Genomic DNA, 16,146 nt, shown 5'->3' with positions numbered 1-16,146 from the left:
ATAAGAATTACAAGCAGGGGGAACTGGATCACTAACCACGAACTCAAAGCTTCATTAGGCTCCCTTCTAGGCTAGTGTTAACTGAACACCTTTCAAACTGAAACATTTGAAGACCCCAATAAATTCCCAATTCTTGTTACTGCGTCCTTTGAAGCCTGTCTCGCCAGACGGCATCAACCTCTCCTGCTTTCTCTTCCTGTTCTACTCAGATACCCCCAAGTTCTAATCTGTGCTGGTAGAGCGCTATCTGGGCAGCTTAACAAAATAAAAACCAAACAGACCCATTAATGACACTCTGTGTAAGCAGGGAAGATCAGTGGCGAGTGCGTACCTTATGTGTAATTCAGGAAGGTTCCTTACCTCGGCAGGGGTCATTTTTGACTAAAAATTCATCCAGGGCCATCCATCCTCCACCAACTCGGACCATCACGGTGCTGCGCAGGATGCGGACCAGCCGCAGCTGCTGGGAGTCCCCGAACTGCAAGCCAAGGGGACAGGGATGAGTGAGTGTGCCTTAGGGCTGGCGGAGGCCTTCTTCCCACAGCAGACTGTATTCAGATGAGACAATCGGACAGTTTGGGGAGAATTTTAACTATCTGATATTTTTCACAATAGAATTTAAAGCATGGAAAAGCTGAGATAGCAAGGTAAAGACTGGTGTTGGTAGTCTGTCCTTTGGGACAAAGTTAACTTTTGGTGGTCACGCTCCCTCCCCCTGCACCAAAAGGAGGAGGGCAAAGGACAAATGTTAGCTCACCTCAATTCTTTTAAACATTCTGCCCAAATTAAAACGCAGTAGTAAAATTGTTATGTTCATTTACTTTGATAAAAGGTAGACATAAAGTGGATGTCAACTTCTGAATACAGTATGCTCAAAAGGTAAAGGGAGAACAGCAAATAACTATTTCAAGCCTTAAGGAAACCCTTGCAAGCATCATTATTATTACAAGCTTAGAAGGAAATTTGATTTTCCACACAAGGTTTTCAGAAATAAGCCCTCAGTATTCTCTAATTGTGATGTCACCAAGCAGCAAAGTTTCTTTAGCTGAGCAAATGACTATGCATTTATACTAAAATTTAGTTGAAAAAATTAAAATTGTAATGTAAAAATGTAATTTTGATTATAAATAGTATTCAACAATCATTTTGGGATATTAAGATAAGCATGACTTTCTGAAATTTATGTTTTCCTTTTCCTTTAACATCCCTGTTAACATCTGGAATTTCCTACTGCATAAATTACCCTCTTCCTAAAATAAGGTAAGAGGCAACAAAAGGGAGTCATCATGAAGAAATCCCAAAATAAAAATCAAACATTTGTTGGAGAAATAGCATTCCTAAAATTATGTAACTCAAGGAGAATGTTGGAGTAGGTTAAAGAGTGAAGAGACTAATTAGTTAATTAAGATTTCTCAAGTTATAAAGGAGAACCATAACTCTGAAAAAAGGCACAAAAATTGAAAATGCCAGAAAAGATGTTTCACAAGGACACATAACCAACCTCCCTCAAAATTAATGTATCTATGGTAATTCTCTGTATTACTCTGTACTGGCTCAAGTACACTGTTCACACAGACAGCAAGGGGACTGAAAAAACACCACCCCACTCCCCAGTCCTTTACTTTGAAAATGAAGAGTCTTACATCTGTCATCTCCCACAGCTGTTAAGATTTTATACAGAGTGACCACAGCAACAGCATGGTGTAGTATAAAAAGCACTTAAGTGGGTGCCCAGAGATGTGAGGGAATAAACGTCCTGTCCTGGAAGGAAGCTGCCCCTTTGGCTCCTGAGGGAACTGCCCAAGAGAGGAAACAGGGAGGCCCTGTGGGAGAGGTTGAGAATTCTGCCACATCTAAGTGCAGAGAAGGCCCGAGTCACTTGAGTCACTCCTCAGGGTCCTCTGTGGATCAGTGAGGGGAGGGAAGAAATAAGGGCCTTTATGTCCTCCACAGTGAAGCAGGAAGGGACACCAGGAAGTACTTTACCCTTAATGTCACTTACGTGTCTGTTAGCTTTTAGAAATACTCCACTTAACTCATCTTTCCTTCTTCTTAACTTCTTACTAAAGCCCTCTGTGAAAGGTTTTAACTATTTTCTGCTGAGCTGTAGGGAAAAGGAGGTTTGATCCAAGCCAGCACCTGAAATGGCTGGGGACGCTGAGGCCAAGATGAGAGTGGGAAAAGGGGCTTCCACAGCCCTAAAACCGGGAACCTGTGCAAACTTGGCAGAGCTGGGCTATCAGTGAGGCAGAGATGCCAGAAATGTCACGGGGCAACAGTAACTTTGGTTCCCTTAACTGGAAAATCCCTTATGATGACCCGGGTTCTTGCAGTGGCTCTGACACTGGCTGTGTGACTGTCAGCATGGGCGCCCTCAGATCTCAGGTGCCTCATGCACAAAACGGACCCTGTGATTCTGTTTCAACATTGGAACTAACTCATCTGACCCTCTGCCAGTCAGTGAAGCGTTGGACGGGACATCAGTGCCACTTCAGAGGACACCTGGGTCCCACATGCAGGTATTGGGAAACAGGCCCAGCTTTGAGGTATACCCTGGCACTGTGCTGCAATGATATTTTAAGCCCTCTTTCACTGTTCTTGTCTTTTGTTTCTACCCTCTGTTCCTCCCACTGGCCCAGAATATTACTATAGTGAATGATTACTGCGGTGCCTGGGACTTAACATTGACTGAGGGCCTCAAATCAACTGTTAGTGTTTCTGATTTCACATCACAAGACAGACTTTACCCATGCAACTTCCTTCCATTTGAAGACACAGGACCCCAGAGCCCTCAAAAGGTCTATAAGGTTAGAATTACCAAGTGGAGTCAAAAGCATTCAATCTCCTCTTGCAAGTCTAATTTGATCTCTTAGATTCTGGCTAGCTGGACATAATCAGCCAACTTCAGGCGATGACCAAATCATGATTGCTATACTACAGTTCTCAGGCAACTTATAATAAAATATGCTATAAATACAAGTAAATAAGGTATATGAACAGAGTACCCCAAGTCTTTTTGATTTCATGTATGCCATAAAATTTATGTTATCTGTCAAAAGACAGAACTGTGCTGTTTGCTATTCTGACTTCCTGTTCTAAAAAGAAGTGGGATGGATTGATATCACAGCTTCAAATTCCCCTGAACCAGTCCTGCATATTACTGGCTTTAGACAATCTAATTTTGGATGGAAAATTTCATCTCCTTTAAAAAAAAAAAACTTATATCCTGCTGTTAAGACAGCTTCATAATATTAGCCCTGCTGGCAGTTTCTCCACTTGGTAAGACAACCAGATGTGACCCAGGCATGCTTCAGATCATGTCCTCTCCCCACAGCAAAGAACAGGCAGCATGAGCTACACAGACCATTTCCACCGAGGAGAATGTTGCAAGGCACACTGTACCTGATTGCCGAGGAAGAACTACAGACAAAAGAGTAAAGGATGGAGGAAATAGAAGAAAAAAAAGAGAACATTTTGTCATATTAACACTAAGGAATGAAAATCATGCAATCACATTACCAGTCTTTAAGCATGTTCTTTAAAAGGTCCTACCAGGGGGCGTGGTTTTACAAATTAATAAGACCTAACTTTTCCACTCTACTGATTTCTCTTGTTAATTCATTTCTCTCACAATAAAAAACAACAAGAAAATAAAAAGCAACAAAAAGCAAGCACAAGACTGCTTACAGTTTTATTTACTTACTAAATGCCCTGGGCTGGATCCAGGGTAGAGTCATCCAATACACCCCAGCTAAGAGTAGCCCAGGGTGGTTTTGGTGTACTTTGAAGACATTTTGATGTACTAATCTGATGGACCTATTTCTAACTTATTTCTAACAACAGATAACCGTATGATCTGAACCCTCTTTATCAATCCTAGGTTTTCCTTAGGACTTGACAGAATCTGGATAAGCTGCTAAATATATTTTAGAAGTGTTGTTTCAGATCCCTTTTATCCCCTAACCCTGGTCCTAAAACCAGCTAAAACACAGCATAATTCATGGTTGAATTATGTCCACAGCACAGCTTTCCAGGGAAGACTACTGAGCTGGTGTCCCCCTAGGCCATCTAGCCCCTATTTGTAACCCAGCTCAGAGCAGACAAAGTGTCCCTTGGGACCTTGACGGAGTTCTTTCAGCCCTCTCTGAGCCTGGGAGCAGCGCTTTGGGGTGATGGGTTAGTCTTCAGATAACTGGCACAGGTGGCACCGTCTCCCTAAAGATTCTGGTCAGCCAAAGACAGGACTTTGAAATGTCTCCTGTGCTGGAACTCACATTCAATCTATTTTTAGCTAAGTACAGCACTATTTTCCAGGTGGAATTATGCAGGGCACTAGGCTTAGCTCAACAGGACACCTGACATTTGGAATCCACACATAAGGGCCAGAGAGTGACTGCATCTTAAGTCCACCTGGCCCGGTCCTCCCAGCACTGGCAGCGGAAAGGTGGGATCACCCCGCCTGCTGTGTGTCAGGCTGCTTTCACCTGCAAGGGCCACCACCACAAAGGACTGGTTTTCTCTTCCTTACCCGGTATTTATTCTCTCCAATCTGCTCCACCTGAAACCTTTTTGCACACTTGCACTGAGCCACTTGTCTTGTGACCTATTGGTTGTAAACAACAAAAAAAGAAAAGTGTGAAGGGTAAAACAAGACTTCCTCTTAGAGAAACAAAGGTTTTTACATGTAAGCAGAAAGCTATTCATTTTGTTTCTTTGAGGCATTTTAGCTTTTGATACATGCATTTATCCTCTACTCCAAATTAATACACATTACACATTTGCTTTGAAGTTCCTTCAGAGAAATGTGCTAATATGCATCAAAAGCAAATCAAATCAAGCAAATTACGAACTGATTTGAATTTCCACCTAGGAACCTTTGAGTTATAGAAGTCAGTCCTGGGATGTTCCAGGCCATACCCACGACCTGCCCCACTAATTTCTCTCATTTCTGGATTAACAGATCCTAGACTCTCCATGTGTTACTAATGAATTTTCTATTTTCAAGGTGATGAGTGTGATTTCCAATGTGAAAAAGCCCTTAGGTAGGCAGAAAGCTTGGTGAGTACACACCATCTTAAACACTACTTCACATTTTACTCCTTAAGTGCTTCCTTTGAAGACCACTGCCCCTGGATCCTGATGTGGGATTCCTAGGACTAAGAGTGGCGTCTGTTCTAAGCAACATGGTACCTATGAACCGGGATGAGTGTGTAGGTTTGTGAACTTTGGAGGAATCACATGGATGTTGAGTCTTTTGAATGAGAAGTCATCTAGACTGTAAGAGAGAGCTCAACAGCCAGAGATCCTATGGGGTGTCATCCTTCAAATGAGGATCCCCAAACAGGACTCCAGATAATGATCTTATAACAGATGAGTCACGGGGCTGATATGGCCACTGCACCCAACCACTGTGGTCAAAAGTGTGCTCAAAATACAGTAATTTCCCATACCTCATCTTCAATTTTATCTGCGTCAGTTGTTGGGCGATAAGCATCCTTGTTGGGATGGAGAGCAGCCACGAATTCATAGTAATCAATGTAGCCATCTCCATCTCGGTCAAAAATGTCAGCAACGGCAGTCATCTCCAACTTGGTGGTAGGGAACTCTGGAGAAAAATAATCACATGTGGAACATTAACTAAGATGGCTTATTTGGGTTGCTGGAGGGCATGCAAATACTTCTTGAAAGAAGAAATATTTATGTCTTGCTTTTTTTCTGAAAAGCAATACATGCTCATTTAGAAGATAAAATGTTATAAAGAAGATTTTTTTTAAAAAGTCACCTAGAGATAGATTACCCGATACTCACTGTTAAGTTTTTTGGTGTTTTTGCTTATAGATTCCCTCCTCCTCCATGCAATTAAAAAACCAAAACAAAACAGTATTTCAGATATACCAAAAGACATAATATTGTAACTACTCATAGATCTACCATCCAACATAAAAATTTATTCATCAACTCTTTTTTAAAGATTTTTTTTTTTAAATTTATTTATTTGACAGAGAGATCATAAGTAGGCAGAGAGGCAGGCAGAGAGAGAGAGAGGAGGAAGCAGGCTCCCCGCTGAGCAGAGAGCCTGATGCGGGACTCGATCCCAGGACCCTGAGATCATGACCTGAGCCGAAGGCAGCGGCTTAACCCACTGAGCCACCCAGGCGCCCCTATTCATCAACTCTTATCTACTGTTGGATACTTCTATGATTTCAGGATAGTGACAATTTGGAAAAGGATGAAGTGTTTTCTATGTTTAGGCAACTGCCTTAGGTTCTTGACAAATTGCTTCCCAAATGAAGTGTGAACACTTACAGTAGCCAGAGTGATTTATTAAAACATAAACCAGATTTCTCACGTGAAAACCTCTGGTGGTTTCCCACTGCCTCTAGAGTAAGTAAGAGATCAGATCTACTCTCTTCCCCAGGGCCTACTAGGCCACACATGAACTGGCTGCTGATCCTTCCAACTTCATCTCTTACCACTTCCCTAGATCATGACAACCCAGCCATGTTAATCTTTCTATTCCTAGAACATGCCACGTTCGTGCCCACCTCAGTGCTTCATGCCTGCTGTTCCCCCTTGCCTCTAACTCTTCCCTCAAATATCACCTCTGCAGACAGGCCTGTCCTGGCCAGCCATGAAAAGCAGCACAGCTGTGAGATGTGTGAGATGTGCTTTGTGATCCTGGAAAGTTACTTAACTACTTTATGCCTCAATTATTTTTCCTGCTAAAAATGAGATCATGTATTTTGTAAGCTGTTATACAGATGTCAGAAACTGTTATTACGAAAAATATATTTTCTCATTTTACTTAGAACCTCATCATTCACAAAGTTGGCTTCTTAACCTATACTTCAAACAGGTTTTATTTGCCATATTATCAAACAAGACCGGTTTTGTTTTGTTTTGTTTTTTAATTCCCAGCAAAATGAAGCTCTTCTTTCCTTCAAAATGATGGGCTAATTTTAGTAATAAGGAGTTACATTACTACTTCCTTAAGACTACAGCTTTAACCTCAGAAAGACTAGCCAGAATATCACGGGCCTACATCAAGTGCAAGGAATCCGGGTGTGACCCTTGTTTGCAACTATGAGTGAACTCACTGGATGCTAGAATGCCATCAATAAACTCTTGCCGTGTTATCTTCCCATCCTGGTCCTTGTCAATTCGCCGGAAGAAGTCCATCACCCGAGATTTTTTGTGATTCATCCAACGCATATACTTTTTCCTCCAGACATCAAAGTCAAAGTTGGCAAATTCCTTCAACTAGAAAGAAATCACAGGTGTCAACAAGACTTACTATTTTGGCCCTCAAACCTTCCCAGAGCATACCCGAACTTCCAGACATTCAGTAAAGCCATGCAGGCCTTCCAGAGGGGCATCAACAATGATATCCATATGTTGCCTCTTTGATGAAGGCACAATCTGGATCCTTCACTTAAAGCCGTGATTCTTTACATGGGCTATGGCATAATGAAGCAGTGAGAGAAACAGTTAACTGCGTGACCACCACGGAAACTACGCAGCACGTAGAACAAGAATGGGTGGAGCCAGTCCGGCTTTCCCTTTGCACTTTTTCAAAGGATCACCTTCTTAGACGTGAGGGAATGGATTCTATCCCAGAAGAGAAGTCCTTAGCACTCCTCACTTTTGTGATTTTGTTAAGAACCATGATCACAGAGAAGCCCATGTCAGAAGGCTCATGTTTCCCATCATTTTCTGAGATGAGATCATTCGAGTTCTGGCTGGAAGCATTAACGATCCAACCCTGCACGCAAGCATGTTTCTTTGGAATGGCACCAGAGGGGGCAAACTGCCCGTCTGACTTCCATGTGAAATATTTGGCTTTGGCAGACAACAGCAGGCCTGTGCAGTGGGCAAGGTGATGTTGAGCTGCTTGGACAATGTTAGTGAGAGAGACTCAAAATGACTGAGACAGTACAGCAGTTTTCCCCCTGGTCTTTCAAACTCCAAAGTTGGAAGGAATAGGGAAAAAAAAAAAAAAGCCAAAAGCCAAATATGCTTAAAACTCAACTGACCTACAGAAATAACAACAAAAAACACAGAACACTCACTTCCGGGCATAGCTGCTTTGATACGCATAAATAAAAAAAATATGAAAGGTATTAGAGGTTTCAGAAAGTAGGAAGTGTAGTACTATATTTTTTAGGGGGGTTAATGATACTTAAAAATAGATTAGTGACGACTAGGGGAATAACAAGGTTATAAAAGTTACCCTTATATCATAGTTGAGTATCTTAGATCTTTACATAGAGGGCTCAATAATGGTGGCTACTGTGATTAGCTGCACACTTGGAGGTAACTTTGTGAAGGCATGCTCCTGATTCTTGACCACAGCCAGGTGCTGAGGAGGGTCGGGTCACAGGGCGGCCCTCAAATGGACCGTCTGGTTGCCTGCTTGCTTTCTACACCTAGGTGCTATGGTCTACTCTGTTGTAAGCCATCTCCTCACCCACGTACTTTTCTCCTGGGAGGCCTAAGGGACAGAGTACTGGCTCACCCTGGTGTGTTTCTACTTCTAGAGAAGCTGGTCAAGGTGCACAGATCACAGTAAGAGGGCCTCAGAAGGTAAGATGTCACCTCCCTTCAGGGAAGGCTGCTGGGCAGGGCCTCACCTCCTCCAGGCGATCCAAGGCATCGTTCAGCTTCCGCTGCCGCTCCAGTGCTAACAGCCACACCTGCTGCCAGCGGGCAGACAGCTGGTTGATCCGTGGATTTTTTGCTTCGGACTGTGAAAGGATTGGCATGGGAGGAGGTGTGGGCTGATTCAAGGACTTCCCTAAAAGGAAAAATAACTGCGAGATTAGAAAATCTGGTTTTGTCAGTTCACAAAGAGAAAGTGCCATATGTGTTAACTCAGGACACTTCAAAACGGTAACTGGTCAGTAAATGTGAAAAGAAACCTGGGACCTGGAAATATTCAGGTATTAAGCATACTAATTTCAAAATTACTGCTCGCCCTCCCAGCCAACGGGTATTTGTCTCCTATCTCCCATTTATTCTGTCCATAGAGAACTGAGGAAATGTCAACTCAACCAAAAAACCAATAACTCTACAGGAGCTGATTTATCTGATAATTAAATGAGTGCAAACCAAATGTGAACAGCTGGCACTGATGACCACAACAACAGAAAGACCACTGCAAAGACAATCTGCTGACTACTTCAAAATTTTAGGCCAGTCCATGAAAATGGAATATAGTTACTATGTGTTGGTGTAAGAAAAGTGAGTTTCAAAAAAATATTTTAGTTTAGTTTTATTTTGTTTTAAAGTAGGCTCCACAGTCAATATGGGGCTTGAATTTACAATCCTGAGATCAAGAGTTGCATGCTCTACTGACTGCGCCAGCCAGGCGCCCCCAAAATAAGTTTACTGACAGGGACTTGGGAAGTGCTCATCTTCCAACAGCCAGAATGAAACACCCCAATACAGGAGACTAGAAACCTACTGCTGCCACTGCGGGATTTCTCGATGAAAGGCGTGTGAGCAGGCTCTACATTCTTCCTTTTGTATGTCTTCGTGACCCGGTCCACGTCAGGCTGTTTGCGAGTCATCTCCTCCATAAATGTCTGTCAAACACAAACAGGGAACAGAGTTCAGCATTTTCTTGGACTAAGGCAGAATCCAGCAACTTCTTATCACAAAGCCCAGGCTCATGATGGAACAGATGCCTTTTTGTACACTGTCTCATTCCTTTCAAGAAACACAGCTGAGCAAGGCTCTTTATCAGATGCTGGAAACCTGAAGGGATCAGACATGGCTTCTGATTCCAAGGAGTTCACAGCTGAGTGAGGAAAACCAGGAAGTCAGTGCAATGATGCCACCCAGGATGGCAAAAATAGACCAAGGATGAGCACCCCACAGGCCGAGATGCCAAGGAGAGCTGCCCAGAGATGGGCTCCAGCGGAGTAGTGAGGGATGAAGAACTGGCCAAGGGCTGGGTAGAGGGCAGTCCCAGCAGAAGGCACAGTGCAGAGAGATCCAAGGAGCCTGATGGTCTAGTGAGCCGGAGCCCTTTGGATCACTGGCTGAGCCCAAGATGCAATCACAAGAACGGCAGGATGGAGGGCTGGAGAGGTAGGTAGGAGAAAGATCCATTAAGGCCTTGTGTTTGGCTAAGAGACTGGGATTTTATCTGGAGAGCAATGAAAGGCAATTGAGTGATTCTGATCCAGAGAAGAGGCCTGATGAGATCCTTATTTTAGAGCTATGGTTCCTGCTTCAGTGTAGAAGACAAAACGTGGTGGGGGATGAGTTAGGAAACCACTGCAGTAACTGAGGCGAAACATGGTGAGGGCCTAGACAGAACCAAGAGGTATTCTGGAAGTAGGACAGCTACAGCCCAGTGGTTGGCCAGATGTGGGGGGCATAGGAAAGGCAGGCATCCTGGACACATCACAGAAGGTGGGTAGACAAGGAGGCAGGCTTGGGAGGGTAAGGTGTGGCACAGGTAACATGGAGTTTTAGCACTGCCTCTGGTTTATCGTACATCTAGACTTCAAGACATAATGGTACTGGAGATGAAATAGATGTGAAAGGTTTGGATTACAGGCGGTAGCTGAAGCTGTTGGACTAGGTAAGACCTCAGCTGTGTGAGAAGAGGGTAAAGAATGGAACTTGTTCAGCAAACACACACTAACAAGGAGAGAGGAAGAGGAACCAGCTGAGAAGACTGAGAAGGAACAGTCAGAGAGAGGGGAGAAAAACAAGATAGGACAAGAGTCCAAAGAAGAGTTTTCAGAAGGAAGAGGCAACTCTGTCACATGTCAAGTAAGATGAAGACTGAAAGCATTAGCTGGATTTGGTCAGTGGGATGTGACTAGGATAGTATTAGTAGGGATGGAAGCCAGACCCCAAGGGCCTGGGTAGTGAGTGGGAAACAAGGAGAGAAGACAGGGGACTAGAAGCTTGTTTGAAGAAGGAGGGAGGGAACAATGAGGGTAATTCAAAGGGAACACAGGGTTGAGAGGACCATGTCTAGAAGGTTTGGAGGAAAGAGCAAAGAGAATGGAAGAGCTTGAAGACACAAGTAAAAGAGGGGATCACAGAAGGGAGAGGAGTGGCCTTGAATATGAAGATAACCTCTCAGAAGAGAAGGTGTCAAAGTATGTAACCTTGACAGGAATACAGGGGGTTTTCAAGGTTTAGGTCTAATTATTTATATATACTAAAAAGACTGTATGTCCACAGTATAATTAACCAAGATCCACACTTGCTATCAGTGTAAACGATCATGGTTAAAAACCATCTTTGCCTCCCGAGGATATATTACGAAGACAGCTCAATTGAGCTTTCCTTTGTTCAGTTTAGTTTGATGTGCTGTTCTTGCCCATCTCTGGGTTTAGGCAAGAGAACTTTCTGCACCAGGTGTAAAACTTGGGCTGACTTCCGAGATGGCCCACAGGAGTCCCACTCCTGGGGTATATGCCCTGTATCAGCCCCTCCCCTTGAGGGAGGGTCACAGTGGTGAAAAGAATGGGAGAATAGTTCCCTTGAATACATTTTACCATATAAGATCTGTCTGAGCAGACTGGAGAGCCTCTCCTGCTGGCATTGAAGACCTACGCTGCCTCACTGTGAGCGTGGTCAGCTAAGACCTGAGGGCAGCCTCTGGGAGCCAAGAGTGACTCCTGGCTGACAGCCAGCAAGAAAATGGAGACCCGGGTCCCACAACCACAAGGAGTTGATTCTGCCAGCAACTTGACTGAGCCTGGGCAAGAGGTACAGTGCTGGCTGACACCTTGATTTGGCCCAGTAAGACACTGAGAGGAGGACCCAGAGGACTCATGCCCCATGGAACTTGCAAGATAATAAGCATGTGTTGTTTTAAGCTAAGTCTGTGCAAATATGATAAGCAACCATTTAAAAACAGATAGACAGGGCAAAGGAAATGGGCTCCAGTAGCCACAAAGGGAATGCCTGAAGCCGGACTCCGCTAAGATACCTGATGCTCGGCGATAAGGGCTTTCACTCGGTCAATGTTCTGAGGGATTGGCTCCTGGTCCCGCTGAATGAGGGTGGTCTCAGCCCACTGAATCCAAGCCAGAAGTTCTTCCAAGAGCTCGGCATTAGCCACCAGTTCTGATAGGGCTGTTTCAAGACGTTGCTGGTGCTGCTTAGCCCAGGTCAGGACCTGGGGAGAGAGAAACCATTGCCTGTCTCAGTCAAGCACATCCTTTGTTTCCGAAGTCCATTTTGTCATCTGATCCTAACAATGACCTTCAGGAGGAAGACCCCTGAAGCACTCAAGAGGCCTCACTCTTACTCCAGTAACAGAGCTGGAATAAGCAATCTGTAACTCCTGGAAACAAATGCAGCACGTATGTCCTATTATTTTTATTTTTTTTTTAAAGATTTTATTTATTTATTTGACAGAGAGAAATCACAAGTAGACAGAGAGGCAGGCAGAGAGAGAGAGAGAGAGAGGGAAGCAGGCTCCCTGCTGAGCAGAGAGCCCGACACGGGACTCGATCCCAGGACCCTGAGATCATGACCTGAGCCGAAGGCAGCGGTTTAACCCACTGAGCCACCCAGGCGCCCCACGTACGTCCTATTAAACACAGGATTTCTCAGGAAGAAAGGAAAGACACAAAACCGAGTCCACTGGAATTCATCAGTGAACACGTCATCACACCAGCACCATTCTTCCAGACTGCTGCTCATTATCTCATCATCAAGGAAACAGTCATCACTAAAATGCTAACTTCTTACTGAGATATCCAGAATGAGTGAAAAATTCCTTATCTGGGGGGTAGGTGGACAAAGCTCAGCAGCATTGTTTCCCCTATAAATCCACCGTGTGGGGCGCGTGTCGTCTTCCTCTAAAACCAGGAACTCACCTCCTCAAAGCGAGCCCGGATGATGGTGATCCAGTGCTTGATGGTGGTGATGCAGTCAGGGTGGCAGACGGCCAGAATGGCCTCTCCCATTGCTACCGCTGTGCTAACATCCGCTCTCTTTTCTTCCACTTTCTTCATGAACTCCTAAACAAAAAAGATTTGAAAACCAAAACTGAAGAAATCTACTCTAGCAGCACTGTTAGCTTACACTGTGCAGGAGGAAAGATTTCAATGCAGTTTTTCCCTCTGTGGGTGTTCACACAGGCCCCTAAAGCCTGCATCCTGGTGTCTCTGGTACTTTCTTCCCAGTTCTAAAAGATGGGAGGAGGTGAAGGGTTTATATAAGAATGACTGTCTCTACTACAGATGACAAAGCACAAGGAGGGACACAGACAGGAGCCCCTTTTCCCAGGCTGGGCATGACCCTTGTTCTATTCTGAATTCGTTTCTGTCTTTTTGAAAAAATCCCGTTTTGATTCACTTCTGTGTGTATAAACAGTGAGCACTGTCTTGGACAAATGACAGCTATAAAACATGATATTTTAAAAATACAAGCAACAGAATACCATGTGCCAAAATCAAGATTAAAATCCCCTGGTGGGTAACACAAAAATTAAAAAAGGAAGTATTTCCCATCTTATTAGGACAGATTGTAGACCCAGATACTGTATTATATTCTGCAGCTTGGTAAGAGGCTCAGGGCCCGAAACTGGTAACACAAGAAAAGCCAAACCAAGCCATGTGGAGGTGAGAAGTCTAGAGAGGCTGGAATAGTCCAGTTTTCTTCGTATGATACCACGTTGTTTCACTTGTTTACAACCAACATGCATTACTTCTGTAAAGATAAATGAGTGATCTTTAAGGTGTCATAAAACCCACCAGTCATCTGTCTCTCATTCTTGCTAAACCAGTAAGCTGGGCTTATTCTGGTTCTAGTTCTTTGCATGTGACATCTGAAATTCCCAAGCAAAAAGCTACTTTCCTTTAGTGGCGGGCCACCCTCACCCTGGTGGGTGGCATGGGTCACTTCACGCTGGGGCTGGATTACCTTATGGGTGTCAATGAGAGACTGTAAGGCCTCTGTGTCATCAGGAAGTGCTCCCCGAAAGCGAAGCGTTTGCTCTGCTTCAGAAAGCCACTCCAACAGCATGTGGACTGTGTCCCGAAACTCTTCCGCCTGAAATAACCAAGCACAACAGACTGAACCTCTCTGCAGCCATTGTCCTGAACACGGGGGTATGGCAGGGAAAGGGTTGGGCCTGAACTCATTAGTGCATCAGAGGCACCAATGGCCCTGTCAAAGCCTCCCACAAAGGGCATCTTTCATTTGTAGTTCTTTGAAAACCAACTGAATTCATTTTTTTCCTCCAATACAAATGAACATTAAAATCTTGTAGAACATTCGGAATATCAAGTGTTTGACTATATGTTCATTTTGAGGCTGGGTGGAACTGATCCTGATAAAGAAATGAGAATGTCTTTGGTGGTCCCCACCAAAGTCTCTGACCTGTTTTAAGGCCTGCTCAAGTCGGCTTTGCTTGGAGACAGAGAGTTTGCACACAGTGTCCCAGCGAGTGCTAAGTTCCTGGAGCTGTCCTTTCACCCACGTGGTGTCATCACGACTGTTTTCAATTAGCTCTCGGCCTGATCGCTTCAGTACCTGAACAGTTCCTGTTCGCTTTCCCAGTTCCTTCTGGAAAACCTAGAAAGAAAAATAGAGGAATTACTTTGCTGAGAAATGTTTTGAACCCAAGAAGCAAAATGTCAGACAAAAGGAATCATTTAGTTCCGTCCTCCTTGGTAGGTTCCAGTCGTGTATCTTTTTTTTACACAGAGGGAGGCAGGACGATGTGTAAGAAAGAAACACCCAGAAGAGGTGACTCTAAAGATGAGGCCTGGGTAAGTTGCTCAGCTGGAGTCCCAATTTCCTAACTTGTAACACAGAAATGACATCAGAGCAAAATTTCCAGAACTGTGGGAGTTTAGTAAGAACACATCTGCCACAGGCATAATAAGATGTTAATGTAATTTCAAGTAAAGCTGAATGCTGGGGCGCCTGGGTGGCTCAGTGGGTTAAGCCGCTGCCTTCGGCTCAGGTCATGATCTCAGGGTCCTGGGATCGAGTCCCGCATCGGGCTCTCTGCTCAGCAGGGAGCCTGCTTCCCTCTCTCTCTCTGCCTGCCTCTCCATCTACTTGTGATTTCTCTCTGTCAAATAAATAAATAAAAAAAAATCTTTAAAAAAAAAAAAAAAGCTGAATGCTTTGTGCTGAAACAACATTATGGAGGTTGACACAACAGGTGTAGGTTACACATAAACATTGCTGTGCATGATGCTGGGCTTGCTAGGGTCAGAATCAGCTAAAAAAGAAAAGAACACATTTTCATTATAGGAGTCCATGAGAATGCGTATCTTGAGGGGCTCCTGAGTTTAAATTCATGGTGTGACTCAATGGAGAGATACCAACAGGAAGAGGGGGAAAACCCTAAGATGAAACTTACACATTGCCAAATCTGAATCGAAGCAATCTGGGTAAATTCTCTGTGACTGACACGGAATCCCAGCAATAGTTTAAGGACACAGAGCGAGGAGTGGTCTCTCTGACGAGTGGAGACAAAGGCTCATTGAGGCTTCCTTTCTCCCCTGGGTGGGGAGTGTGAGCAGAAGGTCTGCAGAGGCCGAGGACCCAGTGGCTGTGCCCCCTGCGGTGCAGCTCCCACCCCTCACCTTATGGGCATCCATGAGGTTCATGACGAGGTCGAGGTCCCCGTGCACGGGCTGGTCCTCAGCCAGCTGCGGCTCTACCTTGTACAGCCAGTCGACCAAGGCCTGCAAAGCGTCCATGAACTGACCCGAAAACAGCAGGGCCTCCTCCAACTTGTGCTGCCTGAGAAAAGCACACAACCCTCACCGTTTTTAGAGATCCCGTCTCTTTGGTTGGCTCACAGTTCTGACCACTGAATGGAAAAGGAATACTCCTTGAACTCTAGAGAGAGAGGGTCCTCCATGCTGGACTGGTTTGAAATAGAGCAAAAGGTGACTAAGAGATATGCCTAGACATTTTTAATCAAACCACTCTCTAGAATGGAGTAAGGATATTGTAGGTGGTAGGTACAGAGGCCCTCCTGGTCCCTTAAGAGTCCAATGGTTATACACACAGATACACCATATGACCAAGGTCTGTGTTAATCATTTTATACTACTCAGGTAGAGGATGACGGTTTTGGTCATGGTCTGTGGTCAGGAGTTTAACTCCTAGCTCTAGACCAGTTGTGTAGTCCTGGGCTTTCTC

At 44.4% G+C, this 16,146-nt stretch overlaps 1 protein-coding gene across 22 annotated transcripts in view; it reads right to left on the bottom strand.

Annotated features, from left to right (window-relative positions):
* The window catches only part of MACF1 (microtubule actin crosslinking factor 1), a 340,165-nt gene that overhangs the window by 12,281 nt on the left and 311,738 nt on the right, over nt 1-16,146 (bottom strand). For 16 of the 22 annotated variants that reach the window (XM_044237864.1, XM_044237868.1, XM_044237865.1 and 13 more), the window contains 12 exons: nt 15,582-15,741; nt 14,362-14,556; nt 13,903-14,031; nt 12,855-12,998; nt 11,960-12,148; nt 9,464-9,584; nt 8,631-8,794; nt 7,098-7,260; nt 5,451-5,605; nt 4,529-4,603; nt 3,403-3,420; nt 361-478 (listed from right to left, as the gene is read on the bottom strand). In XM_044237864.1, the coding sequence (XP_044093799.1) occupies nt 361-478; nt 3,403-3,420; nt 4,529-4,603; nt 5,451-5,605; nt 7,098-7,260; nt 8,631-8,794; nt 9,464-9,584; nt 11,960-12,148; nt 12,855-12,998; nt 13,903-14,031; nt 14,362-14,556; nt 15,582-15,741 (1,631 nt within the window). The remainder of the gene's footprint in view (nt 1-360; nt 479-3,402; nt 3,421-4,528; nt 4,604-5,450; nt 5,606-7,097; nt 7,261-8,630; nt 8,795-9,463; nt 9,585-11,959; nt 12,149-12,854; nt 12,999-13,902; nt 14,032-14,361; nt 14,557-15,581; nt 15,742-16,146) is intronic. The other 6 variants (XM_044237866.1, XM_044237887.1, XM_044237877.1 and 3 more) reach the window with 1 other exon arrangement.

The sequence above is a fragment of the Neovison vison genome, chromosome 2 (assembly GCF_020171115.1).
Source record: "Neovison vison isolate M4711 chromosome 2, ASM_NN_V1, whole genome shotgun sequence".
NCBI lineage: Eukaryota > Metazoa > Chordata > Mammalia > Carnivora > Mustelidae > Neogale > Neogale vison.
This window is presented reverse-complemented; position numbering and strand designations above follow the sequence as displayed.